We start from the raw sequence: 16,825 nt of genomic DNA, 5'->3' as shown, positions 1-16,825 counted from the left end.
ACCTCCAAACAGGATTAGAGTGGACAGCTGCTTGCATGTCCTGCATCTTTTTTCCTTTTTTTTTTTTTTTTTGCAGACATTAAAGATTTGCAGTGAGACCGAGAGGGAACAGCACCAGAGAGAGAGAGAGAGAGAGAGAGAGAGAAAAAGACTTAACTATAAATTCTGTACCGGATCGAACTATATTTACTTTCCTCATAACTGTAAACTGTGTACCGATTTAAAGACCGATTATATATGCAGCACGCTAGAAGCCAAAGTGCTACAGGGCGTATTTCCCTTATAAACCACAGGTATCACAACATGGTTGCCAGGTTCTCAGTCAGAACGATAACTCAGCACTAAATCCATCACAAAGAAATTTTAAATGAACAACAACAACAAATAAAAATTAAAAAATAGAGGGATGGTAGCTCTGATTAGTGAAGAACAGGATTAGCAGAACCCACCGTTCTGGGCATGGGAGGCGAGAGCGAGCCATTGTTCATGTAGGGTTCGTTGTTCATGTTGGTCATCATGATGTAACTTGGGTAACCAGAGTAAGCATGGCCTTTACTGTACAGATCCTGGAGCTTTCCTGTAAAAAAAGAAAAAAAAAAAAAAAACATGGAGGTTATTTTGCTTATTCAAATAGGAGAGCTTCAGAAAGAAACAAAACCAAAAAAAAAAAATGGACTAAATGTGTCTCAGATATACAGGGAAAAAATGTAGAGGACGAAATCAGGGAAAAAATAAACCTTTCATAAATTGTTCGAGTTCTTTACGTGTTCATAATACAATATTGTTAAAAACATTTGTTTTATTATTTAAAATTAAAGAATTAAGGTTTTCAGCAAGTAAAAACAAATAATATAGATCTCAATGTTCACTACTCGGAAAAAAATCAAGAATTTAATGAAACACAATATAAAAATCAACTACAAATCTCTTGTTTTAATGTAATGAATGCTGCATTGAAAAATAAATGATAAATAATAATATTTTCGAACAAATAAAATAGCAACATCGTATAACTGCCTGCCATAACATTGAAATTAAATTTAGAATTAAATCTAAAATGTGATGATCTTTCAGTTCTGCAAAGAACCTTTTATTATTTGTTTAAAAAAATTAATAATAATAAAAAAAGTCCTTCTATTAAAATCATGATGAATTGTCTGTTCCTTCATCTGCTGCGGAGCTCAGCCCTGTCTTTCAGCAGGACAATAGAGGCTCACTGTGCCAATTAGCAACAATTAACACACAGTATCTCACACACACGAAGTATCAAAACACAGGCGACCCCCGACTGTTTACGGAGGTCCTCGAAGTGCTCGAGTATTTGTGTCAGTGTGAAAGAGGGACACAAAGTGTTTGGATCAGGGGGTTCGCTTCTAAAGGAAGAGGAGACAGAAAGACAGCCTCCTGCATGTGGGGAAGGAGGGGGGGTGGGGGGTGTTGGGGTGTAAGCGAGACCGATTCGGGGGTGGTGGGGTGTGTGTTCTCGGTTTAAAGAAAGAGAAGGGAGGGGGGGGCATCTGCTACTATTCACAACGACCCGAGAACAAAAAGAGCTACAAGCCCCACCATTGTGAAGTCCGACACTTGGGCGTTAGATTGACGAGCAATCAGTGGAGATCAAATGAACTCTGCAGCAACACGTCCCTGATGGGTTGTGCTGGAGTGTGTGGTGTGTGTGTGCCGAGGCCAGAGTGTCAGTGGGAGTCCTCTAGACCACCACATTGACACGTGCCGAGCGCCGCCAGCACTAAATCTGCTGCTCGTCTTATTGAACGGCTTGTCAAAAGAAAATTAGAGTTAAAATGACATAATAAAAATGAGTTAATGAAACTGATTTCACTTTGGGACTGAAAATATGATTAAAAAAAATCTTATTAAAAAAGAAGTCTATTTAAAAGACTTGAAAAAGTCTTACGCACACAGTCACCTTTAAATGCTTTGTAAATGTGTTCATGTATAAATGTAAAGGTTTTTCACGACCCGGAACCGAAGCAGGAAAGCAACCCTAAATCTAATGCAGGAAAAATATCTAAAAATAAATTGAAACAAAACAGAATAAATATTTAAAACGCTGCACTTCCAGATATAAGTAGATTTTGTAATATGTGGGAACAATAAGCAATTAAAACAAAAAAGGAAGGGCATCACGTACCATCATCTGGATGTTCTCTGTGTTTTTCATGATAGGAGTCTGGGGTTATTTGTGACTGTCTAGCAGCCTGTTAGAGAAAACAAAACAAGAAAGAGAATGAAAATTTTATTATTATTATTATTATTATTAATGTCATGCTGCACATATTAGCACAAAACAGTAATGAAGAAAAAGAAACAGAGCTTTTAATCTCCAGTAGGTTAAACTGATTTTTTTTCCAACAGGTTCTTTTGAGAAAATTATGATGATTATTTAATTTACAATAATTATCTTTTTGCTTATAAACAGTCCAAATTAGTGCTTTGTATTTTCTGTTGGAAAACAAACCTGTAAAATATATTTTTTTATTATTTACACACACAGACACAACCATTTGGAAGCAGTTAGTTATCGAGGGAGGAAACAGAGCTCAGAGTCAAAGATGTGCAATAAATATCTAATTAACATTAAGCTCAGTGTTTGATTCTTCCTCGTGTCGCTTCCTAACCCTGAAATGTTGTGAATGTCAGGAGGAAAGCTTTCTATTACCATCGGCAAATCAAGCACATCCTGCAAACATGGCACGCTCCATCCACGTTGTGTAAAATGTTTTATAGTTCGTGATAAAAACGGTCTCAGACATCTGGAATTGCACGAATTATTCTGTAGACATTTTGTTTTAAATGTTAACAAAGAAACAATTGTCTTTACAATATTATCAAAATCAGCACCATGTGCACTAAAATATAGTATTTTCTCCAGAAAGGGAAGAAAGGACTAAAACAGGATGCAACAAAGCCAGATCATTTGCATCCATGAATCCTTGATAAAGATGGAACAAAATTTAACAACCAACACACCCACCCACACACACACACACACAAAAGTGAAAGGAAGCAAAAACATGTCCATGGTTTTTAAATTTAAAAATATTTTTCAAATAGTTAATTTGAGGCCAAAAAAAAAAAGAATGAATAAATTAAATTAAAATAAGAAATGCAACTGAGAGGACAGTACACGGTGATGATGATGAAGAGGATGAGGAGGAGGTGGTATGTCTCTGCAAAGAATATTTTAAAAAATGTATGTCCAAGAAACAGCACAGTAGATTAAATTTAATTTGAAAACATTTGTAATTTTTACTACAAATGCATTATTATTATTATTATTATTATTATTACTACATTTAGCAATGTTTCAAGATAGACTATTTTTATATATGTTTTTTTTTCTTTTTAATATTTTGCTGCGTGTGAGTAAATAAAATATATATATATATATATATATATATATATATATATATATATATATATATAAATACACAGCTTTGGTATAATTTTAATATCATATACCCAGTAATATAAACATGATCACTTTTTTGCTCAACCTGAAACTCAGAGAATAAACACCAGGTGAATTTTATAAAACAAAGGGAGAAAAAAAAACAGACTGAGTTTTTCCAGCAGGAAGAGACAAACTGTTGTGATATTATAATGAGTGATATATTCAGACTGATCTGTTAGTTTCTAATAGAGAGATGTGTGTTTAAACTGCTCATGCTACAGCTGATGATGGAGGAGGTCAGGACAGAAGGGAAGAGTCGGACAGGTCAGAGAGAGAGAGAGAGATGGAGAGGTGGAGGTGGGAGAGTCGGGTGCTGTTAGAATCCCGCACACTCACGTCGTGGCTGTTGCTGTTGGGACTCGTTTCACTTTCGTTGACCAGAGAGGACTTGAGCTCGGCCAGGTCTCCCTCCTCCTCGGAGTTGGTGATCTCGGCGAAGCTCTGCTCCTTCTGCGGGTCTCCCTCGTCCTTGAACGGGATCATCTCATCCGTGGCGCAGAGCTCCGGGTCTCCCGCGCCTCCTCCACCCGCCAGCTGCGGCATGGCTCTGTCTCACTGTGTCTCACTGAGTCTCTGAGTCTCACTGAGTCTCTGTGTGTCTCCTGGAGGACTCTCTGCAGCGGGAAATCCTTCTTAGAGCAAAATAATACAAAAATAAAAACTTTTCACCCACTCTCTCTGTGTCTCTCTCCAACCTGCGCGCGCGCACACACACACACTCCTGCGCTTCACTACTCTGACACTCCGGAGTGAACTTAAAACCCGTGCGTAAAGACTCCTCTGTGAATGAACCCCTCCCTCACCAGGCGGCCCGTGGAGTTCCTCCTGAGCACAGAAAACTAAAATGTCCTTCTCAAAGTAAAAAACAAACAAACACACAGTCTGAGAGTGAGTGAGACACACACACACACACACACACCGCCGTATAAACGCGCTGCTCTCCAAAAACAAACTTCGGATTCTTCTTCCTCCTGCCGCTCGCGCAGTGTTTAAATGATCGGTACCATCCCGACCCCCGGCTCAGGGCTGATCCACTCGGATACACTTACAGACACGCGCTCTCTTCCTCTCTTTAAAAACAACGCTCGCTCACACACTCGTGCGCACAGAGAGACTCACACACACACACTGCGCGAGCGGAGCCGCGGTGCGCATGCAGAGATTTGGAGCGAGCGTGCGTGCGCGTGCGTGCGTGCGTGCGTGTTTGTAACGTAGCAACGCCTCCCTCTCCCTTCCTCTCTCTCTCTCTCTCCTCCCCCTTTTCCCCTTCCAGCTCCCGCACTGACTGTGAAGATAGAGATGAAAGAGACGCCGCCGCTCTGATTGACACTCAGGTGGGAGGAGGGAGGGGAAGGGAAGGAAGGAGGGAGAGTTTATACATCTCTTAACGCCAAATGGACAGGAAAGAGAGAGAGAGAGAGAGAGAGAGAGAGAGAGGGATTATGGCTTAGAAAATGAACACCAATGTGCACTTGTTTGTGATTTACAAATAATAATAATAATAATAATAATAATAATAATCTTTAATAAATCAAACCTGTGTGGGGTGTACCTATTATTTTGGACTATTAAGGTTTTTGTGCATGAATTATAAAACATCTGCACGTTCACACAGGCACGTTCTCTTTTATTACTTAAAATTGCATGTTGTTTTTTTATTATTAATAAATGTATTCATTTTTAAATAAATGTTACTTATGTTAAAATGGCTATTGATTCTCTATACAATTGTATCAATGTATCATAACGAAAAACAAGCCAGGGATCTAACCTATATACAAGGTTATATCCCTGGCTTGTTTTTTTGTTATGATACATTATTACATTTGTAACATTTATATATATATATATATATATATATATATATATAGATATAGATATAGATATAATAATTGTTAGGATTTAAGTGCTGATGTTGACCCCGACGTGTAAAAATGATCTAAAATATACCAGAAAAAAAATAGATTCAGGTGTCAACTAATTCATTTTATCTTGGTTCATGCCAAAATGTCAAACTATATGTACAAGAAGACTAGAGAAACGCTAGGCACAGACTATAACACTGTGACAGTTTTAGCCAGGCAGATAAAATCAGAGAATCCTGGTAGATTTTTATTTCTGTTCATGACAGTGCGGTGTTGTGACCAGCCTTTATGCTCAGTCATGGAGGATGAAATTGTTTTTACACACAATCGTAATTAAGCGAACCACCAAAACCATGCTCTTTTTATTTTTAGTTATTTAAAAATTTATTTATTTATCTATTTAAATGTGTAAATTTTATTACATTTTATAAAGACTAAAGAATTATAAAAGTCAAATTATTTAGAAAGGATGTCTTTGATTATGCACTGTTGCAGGATGAAGTTCATTTCTGTGGTTAGAAATGTAGAAAACTATTTTGAAATAAATATTATGTGTACACACATTGTGTTTGGAGTTTGCATGTTCTCCCCATGCTTGGTGGGTTTCCTCTGGGACTCTGGTTTCTTCCCAAAGTCCAAAGACATGCAGATTACATTTACTGGTGTTCCCAAATTGCCCAAAGTGTTTGTGTGTTTGCTTGTGTGCCCTGCAATGGATTGGCACCCCATCCAGGGTTTACCCCGCCTACTGCCCCTGTTCCCTGTACAGAATAAGCAAGGTAGAAAAAGAGTAAGTCCGGGAGTGGGTGTATACTAATTTATATATTATTATATATTATAAATTATTTATATATTTTTGACTTTGTGTTGAACGTTTTGAAAACCAACATTGACAAAATCTTCAGGGAAACAGAATTCAGTAATTTATGTTACATTCCAGTGATGATCTCAAATGATCTGAAAATGATTTACAGTTTTTACTGTTCTAAAGATGTTGTAATTTCTCCTCTGTGTTTCTGTTTATTAGCACTTGATACCTACCACAGTTGATCAGTGTTCTCATACAGGAAGAAGTTTTGCCACTATTCCTTATATGAGGCTCGTACACCCCAGGTTATACACACAGCATAGCTGGGAGTAAATGTGATGTCCTCAGATGTGGACAGTGTGGTCTTATGAATTGAAATGGACTGTCCACAAGTGCACACACTTTGCACAAAATTATTAATTAAAAAAAAAACATAAGGCCTAGTCTTTGCATTTTATAAAAACCCTATATGTAATTTGTTGCATTGTGGGATGTCACAAGTTTACCAAATGTTCACACCTTCTGATTTCTGAAGTATCTACCTACTCTGTCTGCTAGGAAATAACATGTGGTTATGAGGGAGGTCTAAACCGCAGGTTTGCAGATTATACAAATCAATTTCGATTCTTAGACAATGACACTGAATCTGCTGCCATGATTCAATTTGATTCGATTTAATAAAAAGTATCATCATTTGTTTATACTTTTGTTTACTATAGATGTACTGTAAATGTGTGAACACCAATGATAAAAATGATTTTATATAAAACAAAAGCAGCAAATATATTTTTAGTCCTATTAAGTTATTTAGTTTGTCCTTTTTAAAATTAATTTTTGATCATTGCCATTGTGCATTTATTCAAGTAATTAGATTATTGCACACATCACTTGTATATGAATGTACACTTTTAGCATGATTTAAAACAATAACCACAACAAAAATTGAAGGCTACTTGCTACTTTAGTTGGGCATGAAGTACAGTAGTAAGATATACGTTTTGTAGCAATCCTTAACACACTTTCTGGAAATCTACTGCTTTCCTCCAAAAGGTTAATCTATTTGAAATTAAAGCACAATTCTGAAACAGCAACCTGTTCTCTTCAAACTGAAAGGTCCTTAAGGTCTCATGATGACTCATAACTTTATGACTAGCTTAAGTAGGTGTGTCGAATGCAGTACCACCTCCTACAAATTTAGCCATTAAACTAAAAACTAGCTGTAATTAATATTTAGCCTAATCAGGAATTCGTGTGTAACTTTTACTTAAAAAGATAAATGTATGATACGTTTACAATAAAAGCTAATCGAAGACGCAACACTAGAGATGTGTTTTTTTTTTTACACCTGTTTAAAGGTGCAGGTAATTATTTTCAATAATTTGTAGGCAGACATCATTTACTGTTTTATGTAAAACAAACGTATTATCATTATGAAAATGCTCTGTATATTGGAATCAAAGGTTACAAAAAAATAAATAAAATAAAAAACAGTTCTAGGTCATACATATACAGTGCATGTCTTTTACCTTATTGCATTATTGTTGCAACCATTTATTAGCTTAGTCCTATAAATGTTTAGTAATTTATTGTGAATTTGAGCTTTGTTTCTATTTATTCATGTATGACCGTGATAACCACATGAAGGAGTTGACAGGAGAGAGAGAGAGAGAGAGAGAGAGAATGCGTATTTAAAACAAAATGCATGAAATATTCTAATCTTTCAGTGCAGTTAAGCAGTTAGGAAAGATTAGCAAAGGCTGGCTGGAGTTGTTCAATTAGTCACACTGTGTAAAGATCTGCTTCTATAGGTGGAGCTGAAGGGCGTGCATAATTAGCAGAAAATGACTCACTCTGGGTTAATGGAGGCTTTTGTCTTCCTGAGCAAAAATAGTGTCTCCTTAATGAGGGAGCTGTGAGAGGGAATCTGGGAATATCTGGTCAGTTTTTAATTTATGTGTTTGCTATTTTAATAATATTTTTTATTTTAATGACAGTTGGCTGATAATAATAATAATAGTAATAATAATAATAATAATAATAATAATAATGCCGATCCTTAAATTTGAGCCATATGGAAGATGATCATTGGGTAGTAATTAATGCTGTCCACATGGATAATTTATTTTGTTAATTAAAAATATACTGTATTAAACTCTTAAAAACCTCAAAGCAGAGAGAGAGAGAGAGAGAGAGAGAGAGAGAGAAGCTTTATGAAATGTCTTGTCTTAGAGTCAGGTCATTTATCATTATACAGCTCTAAGGTTAATTATAGGCTTTAATTTGAAACAGTAATGCAGGAAATCATCCACAGAAAATGTAAAGAAAAAAATAATGATCGGACAGAAATTGCCTAAATCGCATCTAAACGAAACTCAAACACACACACACACACTCCCTTTTCCCAACATACAAATCTCTCTCTCCTTTTAAATCGGAAATGTACCGAGAAGCCAAATAAAAACAAGCAGGGAGGAAGTGATAAAAAACACACACACACACACACGGAGGGAGGGAGGGAAAGCGGCGCCTCTGACACATCGCGTGAGAGTGAGCCTGGGCCCTGCGAGGCGTCTTCTTATAAAGAGCGTGGGAGGGGTTAATGGGCGGGGCCACGACTTGCTTTGATCTTCTGGCGGCGGCTTCTTTCATCCCCCGCGTTCCCACCCCCCTCGCGCTTCCTCGCGCGCGCTCCTTTCCCTTTGTATGACTAAATTTGGTAATGAGCATGGAGGCGCGCCAGCACTACCACGTGCGCGCTCATCCCAGCTGAGTGTGTGTGTGTGTGTGTGAGAGAGAGAGAGAGAGAGAGCGGGTGGGGGGAGAGGGTTCTCTTCCGGGTAAGGGGGGGGGGGGTTCGAGATCAAAGGCTTTGGATTTGGATCCGAGTGTGGATGTGGATTCAAAAGAGCCGCGACTGGCCGCATTCCAGAGGGGAGAGGGAAAAAACCCAGACACACACACACACACAGAGTCTGGAAAACAATCAACAATTCTATTGAAAAGTAGATCATGCAGGGACTGTGCTAAGTTTTATAAAGCAATATAAAAATCAATTTATGTTTATGTTCATTCTAAAATAGCAAGACATTTAAATCAATCTGCAATCCTGCCTCGCCACAGAGCACCAGTAACTGATTCTCAAGCTGAAAATATTTTTAATCCACTGAGAATTAATAGCTTGTTTTGTTTTTCAAAGCTGACATGATTTTCCTTTTCAAATAAATACATAAATAAAATGAAATATAAATAATAAAACAGAATGCGGATGTGGTTAAGGCATGGTCGGGCCCTTCAGCGAGGCCCTTAAACCTCAACTGCTCAGACCAAGAAAACAATTGACATCACTCTGGATAAGGGCGTCTGCCAAATGTAAAATGAAAACACAGGACAAAAATAAATAGTTTTTTAACTGCTTATATTTAATGAAAACCCTACATGTACATTATGTCTCCACATCCAGCTATTTCTATAAAATAAACTAAATACTCAAACATAATCACATGAATTAGCTTTACACAATTATGAAAATATTTCTTTATTTAAAAATAACCATTAATTTTGACAATATGGTGTGAGGTGTTTTTCACATCCAGTCGCCCTGAGCTGAATTCTTCCAGTCCAGTCCATACATCCTAATCAGTCTACTAATATAATAATAAGAGATAGAGGTTAGAAAAGCAAGATAAAAAAGGAGGGAAAAAAGCAGCATTTGCATTTTCTTAATGAGTTTGCAGGAGTGACCCGTCTGGATGAAACATGAAAAGGAAGCCTTCCTGCTGTGCTTTGACCTGAATTCAACTGTCTCTTACATCCGGCTACTGCATATTGAATGTTATATAACCTTGGCGTCGCAGGACTGTATGTTTAATACAGCATAACTTATCAGAGAAGATTTAAAACCTGGTCCTGAGGAGGAATGCGGGGCCAGACTGACCTCGGCCATCCAAATCATCTTCATGCTTAGATGGGAAAAGAGATGAATCCTTCAGCACAGGAGGTTTGCTCAGTTTTCTGCAATTCAGAATCAGTGTTGTGTGCTGTGTGTGTCTGTGTGTACTGAGTATACTGTGTCTACAATAAAGTATTGGCTTTAGCGTTTGATCTCGTTTCACGCTCCTCACTCTATTTGCACATCATGTACCCATGTGTACACACCTCCTGTATTATCTCGTGTGTTGCGCTGTGATTTTTAGGACTTCCTATTTGATCCGGCCGTACACTGTATATGTCTATATGTACGTACTATAAGAACGAAAGCCTTCATACAGCAACAGCTTTCAAAATTATTGCATCCTCCTTTAAAATGAATTCCATTTCCAAATATTAAACTTATTAGTCACATGAATACAATAATATTGCATATTTATTAGAGACATAAAGCTTTAAACTCCCGAATCCTCCATCTTGAAAACACATTGTTGACAAACACTACACAGGATACTATTTTACAGCTTATTGATAATTGGAATAAACCCATGCAATTTAAATGATCAGTTAAATAAACTATATAAAAAAGTGATCACCTGGCCACGCTTGAAGGACCTCATTGTAACACTGTACACTGTAAAGTTTTAAATAATGTTAATTTAAATATAGTACTTTATAATTTTTATGGTTAATGCAGTGCTGTTAAAAGTGTTAAAATTTGTGTTTTTTTTATTTTGCATATTTGTCACAAAATAAAAGATTAAATGATTGAGATCTTCAACCTAAGTTTAATATTACACAGTGATAACCTTCCATATTAGGAATGAAATAAAAATTAAAAGAACTACCATATTTCTTTTGATTGTGTAAAGCTGCTTTGCAACAATGCCAAATGCTAAAAGTGTTATACAAATTAAATTTAATTGAATGGAATTAAATAACCTGAGTAAATACAAAATCCATTTTTTTTTAAAATAATGATTTATTTATTAAGGGAAAAAAAGCTGTCCAAACCTGTCTGGACCTAAAAACTAATTTGCCTCCCTTCCTAAATCATGAATGATCTGTGATTAACCAAATTTTTCTTTTTGGAAAGCCGAGTTTAATCCCCACACCCAGGCCTGATTACTGTTGAACCAGAAATCACTTAAATAGAACCTGTCTGACAAAGTCAAGCATGCTAAAATATCTGACATCATGCCGTAATCTAAAGGTGAGAAATATTTGACCATGTTTGGTGGAAAAAAAAATATAAAAAAATAAAATAATTTAAAAATAAAATAAATAAATAATTTAAAAAAATCAAGAAGGGCCAAGTGAGTCCTGACCACACTCAAACCATTTTCATCTAAGGAGTTCCTGGGAGGCCGGTGTTTTAGAAGTGAATCAGACAGTCTGATCTTGGCTTTGTTGTACTGAGAAGCCTTTCTACCTTGATGGTGCCCAAGCATTAGTGAAAGCATTAGAAAGAGAGTGCTGTATATGCTGTATTAAAGAGAGTTTTTAACTCTCAGAACCTTCTGCGATTCTGCACAATCAAAAGTAACTTAGACGCCCCTCACATTTAATCACGGGGCACCTAGGGTTTATTGGTTAAAGACATTGTTTGGTGAAGATCTTTAAATTTATTTGAAGGAATTCCCCGGATGCTTGTCATACCTAAAGAGACTTAAAGAAGTTTTTCTTGTTTAACAAACCAGTTTTAGGATTACTCCCCCAGCTGCCTACTGCCTTTTTAATTTAGTATAAAATGTTTTTACTGCTTTTAAAAAAATCTCCTCGTCTTCATACATGAATGACAGATAAACAATGTTCAAAATTGTGTCATAAGATCGTTTAGTGCTAGTTTTCTTTATTATATACATATTATGTATAAAACATTGAGGTTTTATTATACACTGTTAACACAGTTAATTAAGGCAGGATGCAACTTTGAAAAACTTCACATGTTCTTTATTTAGATGAATCCAGTCATTATAATCAATATGCATGTCTGGGGTCACAACACATATATAACACAACATATATATTATATATAACATAATACAGGGAGAAATTTAAATGAGATGAATGTCACGGTGAGTCTTTACAAAAGTACTAGGGATACTATAATAGACAACGTATAAATAGACAATCAAGAATGAGGACACAGAACGGGTGTAAAAAGTAAATCTCAATGCATTTAAGTAAAGTTTGTATGTTAACATTACTCAATATTATTATCATTCAAATTAAAGAAATTAACACCAGACACAGTCCACTTGTAAAAAATTTCCAATTCCAACAGGAATCTAAAAAAAAAGAAATCTGCTAAAAACCACATCTTAAGGTGTTTGGATGATTATAGGTTCAAACCTCAGAATGGCCATGTTGTGCCCTTAAGCAAGACCCATAACCCTTAACGCGAGTCTCATGTCTCAATACTTTCGGTCAAACTGACAGTAACGCTGCCACATAAGTAATCGTAAAGACAGTATGGAAGCTAAGCTCCTTTTGATCAAATTAATATAATGATAGAGCAGGTAATAGTGAATGTAAGATCCACCATTATAAAATCAAAGCAGACTTCTGACACCTGTCCGTGGAATTATGAGCGTCGTTAAAGGCCTTGTGATTTGAGCAGCATTAGAGACACTGTTCCTGGAGATTTGCATTAAATGGTGGTGAAATCTCCCCCACATCCTCTTGTTTAGAGTGTAGAGCTGGCACAAGGGTAAACAGATCTTCCACCTGCTGCTGCAGTCCCTCACACCTCCCCTGGATCCAAAAATTACAGCCTTCCGCTGCTCCAAAAACGACAGGAAACAAACAGCACATTAAGATGAAAAGAGCGTGCAATTAAAGTTTGAAGGGAAAAAGAAGAAGAGACATTTATCATCATCATCATAAAAAACCAAAAAAAAAAAAACAAGGGGAATCAGCCGAGGGGGGAGGTCCATGCTGAGTGATGGTTTACGCTCATGTAGGATTGGTGGAAACCCAGGTGAGGTTGAGTGGAGAGTAAAGTGTCTTGGGGGGACAGTTTAGTGTGGCGCACAGCCCCGCGCCTGCCCTGTGATCTGCTGAATTTACTGCAGTGCCGGCAGCACAAGCAGACACACTATTATTAACATCAAATCAGACAGTGGCTGGGGGTACAGGGGTGGGGGGGAGGGGTGGGTGGGTGTGGTTTTCAGGGGAAATTCGGTATCGACGTTTGGAAGGAAGTTGATTTGTGATCACACTGCGAGCAGTAAAATCCCCCCAGAGTTGAAGGAACACCTGCAGTGTTTTTATCAAGTCATCTGACTGTAAATATACACTAGTGAAGAAATGCAGCAAATTCGCTTGTGTTCATTCAGCACTGCAAGAGTTAACTCAGAGGGTCAAAAGATTTTTTTTCTCCTCTGTATTTATTTATTTATTTTTTCAGGGGACAAATTTGTTCATCAAAGTCATAACTGCGAGGCATCCTTTTGGGGACACTTTGTCCAGCCATAACCCAAACAGCTGTATGTTGTTTTATATACAGTTGCGGTCAGAGGTTTACCTACACTCATCATAAACATGAATGGCGCAAACATTATTGAGCTCTTAGTCATTTTTTTGTATTGAAAATACAAATGCCTTTTTCAGGAAAAAAAGTGTACATCAAGCAGAAACCTTTATTAGAAGGAAATCCCAAGAATTTGGGGCACAAGGTTTAAATTATTTTTGGTTTTCCTTCATTCCTTCATCGTTAGGGCGGCACGGTGACGTAGTGGTTACCGCTATCGCCTTGTACCCCCAGAGTCGGGGGTTTGAGTCCCACCTTGGGGTGTGTGTGTGTGGAGTTTGCATGTTCTCCTTGTGTTTGTTGGGTTTCCTCCAGGTACTCTGGTTTCCTCCCACAGTTCAAAGACATGAAGATTAGGATAATAAGTGTTCCCAAATTGCCCCAAACCTGTCTCATGCCCTATTAAGTCTCCTGCAATAGGCTCCAGGCGTCCCTGAGACCCTGTAAGTGGTATACACAATGAGAGAGTAAGCATGAATGATATCAACATGGGGTCAGGATCATACATACAGTGTCATAAACATACATACACCTACTTAGACTAATAATTAGTTGGTGCTTTAAGTCCAAAAATGTATTTTAATTGGTCATGCCCATGAACTAGAAGCAAGTTTTTGTACCTTCATTGACTGAATAGCTTCTGTCCGAAAAAGAAGCCCCTGTTGACTCTTCAAGCTTAACTAAAGTGTGCAACTGATCAAATGGACATAGAAAAAGCATTCTGGATGGAAGTTTTGACCAGAGGTATGTTTGAAGAAATAAAACTGAGGCATTCAAACACAAGAACACTGTACCACCTGTGCATGGTGGTGGTAGCATCATTCGTTGGGCTGTTTTGCCACCAGTGGACTAGTCCAAGGAACGAAGCACATACAAGTGTCAAAGTACGCTTGTTACTGAAAGACGCTGCAAATCCAAAAACACAAAAGTTAAAGCATATACAAAAAAAAAAAAAAGCTGCAAAACCAAACTTAAATCATGCTCATCACCTCCTCGTCTGTCCCCGCCCACTTACTGTATATAGCAAATCTCTTTAGCAGCATTTTAACTTTTGTATATGTTTTTGTATTTGCATCATTTTTCTTGTTGCATGTTCTGTGACTTTGCATGTGTTTTGGGATTTGCAGCGCATTTCCGTAATGTTTGTACTTTGCCTTTGCTATGCGCTTTGTCCGTATAGGGGCCACTGCAGACCCAAGAGTTTTTAGATATTCAACCAGAAGTTGTTCATGGCTACCAAAGACATCTCCAGAAGGTTAAACTTTCAACATCCAAGGGACATTCGTCCAAATATAAGGTGTGCTGTACGTATATTTTTGGCCCAGTGTGTATAATCTTGACCCTGTTTTGATATAATAAACCTTACAGTAAATTTAAACTGGTAAACTAAATTCTTAGTCTCTTCTTCTAATAAGGATGTGAGTTGTAAAATCATTCTGCCCCTCAAAGGACTAATAAAAGAAAATGACTGATGCTCAATAATGCCATGACATTCATGTTGATGGTGAGTGTGGGAAAACCTCTGACTGTGACCTGACCTCTGACTTGAAATATAACAAGCGAAAACAGTGAAGTCCTGCAAATATTCCATATATAATTTTCAATATCCATGTTTACAAATTCTTCTTGTAGAAATAACAAAAATAAATTTCTTTTATACACATAAGAAGACTTATAAAAGTATCAGTGTCTTGGGAGTAGTCTTAATATTTTATAGTATTCTGCAAAAGGAAAACCACCGGCACCGTCCATCCTTATCCACACTCTCAGTCAAGAGGGTATTAAACCATATAATACTTTTGGGCTGGAACTTCAATACTACACCTTCTGCACCTCGAGTATTTATTTTCTGCCTGGAAAAGTTTATATAATATAGCTTTAAAGCTTAACTCATGTACTAAACTGTCCAAAGCCCTCAGAGCTATTCGTTTTACAGTTTTTTTGTAATAAACACATCCAGGGCTCAGACATGACTGAGCAAATCATATAAAAATGGATCACACAGGCAAAGAAACAGCACAGATACACATGATCACATGTTGTTATGGCTGTTTTCAATTGTTTCTATGACCAAAAAATACATTTTTATGACGCCATTCCCATCCTCATATATATACATCTGTAATTGTCATTAACCCATGCTGTGTTCGTGACACGGATTTTGCATTTGCAAGGGTTTAAGGATCACTTTATCAACTTTAGTTTTAAGATAAATGTGTAACTGTAGTTTGGGTTGAGTTTATTTTATTAGTTAAAAATCATAATGTTGCTAATAAGGAATATATCCAGATGAAGTCATGTATTTCAAATATTTTTTATATGAGAATTCTGAAACAGAGTTACAAAAGCAGAGTAACTGCATTTCCCCTTTTTTTCATTAATAAACTGTCAGAAATAAAATATGTAATAGGATGATTTACTACACGCCATTTTAAATATGATGCAATTATGGGTAATACATGTACACTTATTGTTCACGTGCATATTTGATGCACTACATTATTTTGGCATTGATGTCTTCCTACACACACACACACACACACACACACAACTTTTTGATTTTCTCCATTAGGACAGTTTGAATCTTCTGATCTGTCTCTTCACGGCTGCTGTGTGAGGAAACTGGGCTCCGTTAGAAACATCTGGTGAGAAATATAGAATTAAGGCCAGTACAATTAAAGTGTAATGAAATATTCATATCAAACTGGGTTTATAAAACAGTGCGAGGGTGATGAAAACTTAGTATCTCCCCTGGTGAGGTTTTTTTTTTTTTTTTTTTTTTGTAGCAAAATAATTTTTCATATGCAGCATTTTTAGGACTTTTCCTGAAAAGTGGGTTATCAGTGTGTGTAAATGTTCTATATAGAATCTTAGAAATACAATTAGGCAACTCTAATGTCAATTTAGAATTAATTACAAAATAGTATTACTTACATACAAGGCTTTAAATGGTTTAGCTCCCACATACCTAACCAGTCTTTTGATACGCTATAATCCACCATGTCCCTTAAGATCACAAAACTCCGGACTTCTGGTAATTCCCAGAATTTCAAAATCTACAAAAGGGGGCGGGGCATTTTCATATTTAGCTCCAAAACTTTGGAATAGCCTTCCAGACAGTGTTCGGGGAGCAGACACGGTTTCCCAGTTTAAAAGTAGGCTCAAGACGCATCTCTTTAATCTGGCATACGCGTAACTCATCCCATAACTTCATA

General features: G+C 36.9%; 1 protein-coding gene across 3 annotated transcripts in view; it reads right to left on the bottom strand.

Annotated features, from left to right (window-relative positions):
- The window catches only part of lef1 (lymphoid enhancer-binding factor 1), a 42,180-nt gene extending 37,542 nt beyond the window's left edge, over window positions 1–4,638 (bottom strand). For all 3 annotated transcript variants that reach the window (XM_053490730.1, XM_053490729.1, XM_053490731.1), the window contains exons 1-3: window positions 3,812–4,638; window positions 2,153–2,219; window positions 450–577 (exon numbers count right to left, since the gene is read on the bottom strand). In XM_053490730.1, coding sequence (XP_053346705.1) covers window positions 450–577; window positions 2,153–2,219; window positions 3,812–4,018 — 402 coding nt within the window. In that variant the 5' untranslated portion in view covers window positions 4,019–4,638. The remainder of the gene's footprint in view (window positions 1–449; window positions 578–2,152; window positions 2,220–3,811) is intronic.
- Between the last annotated feature and the right edge of the window lie 12,187 nt (window positions 4,639–16,825).

The sequence above is a fragment of the Clarias gariepinus genome, unplaced genomic scaffold (assembly GCF_024256425.1).
Source record: "Clarias gariepinus isolate MV-2021 ecotype Netherlands unplaced genomic scaffold, CGAR_prim_01v2 scaffold_31, whole genome shotgun sequence".
In the NCBI taxonomy this organism is placed as follows: domain Eukaryota; kingdom Metazoa; phylum Chordata; class Actinopteri; order Siluriformes; family Clariidae; genus Clarias; species Clarias gariepinus.
This window is presented reverse-complemented; position numbering and strand designations above follow the sequence as displayed.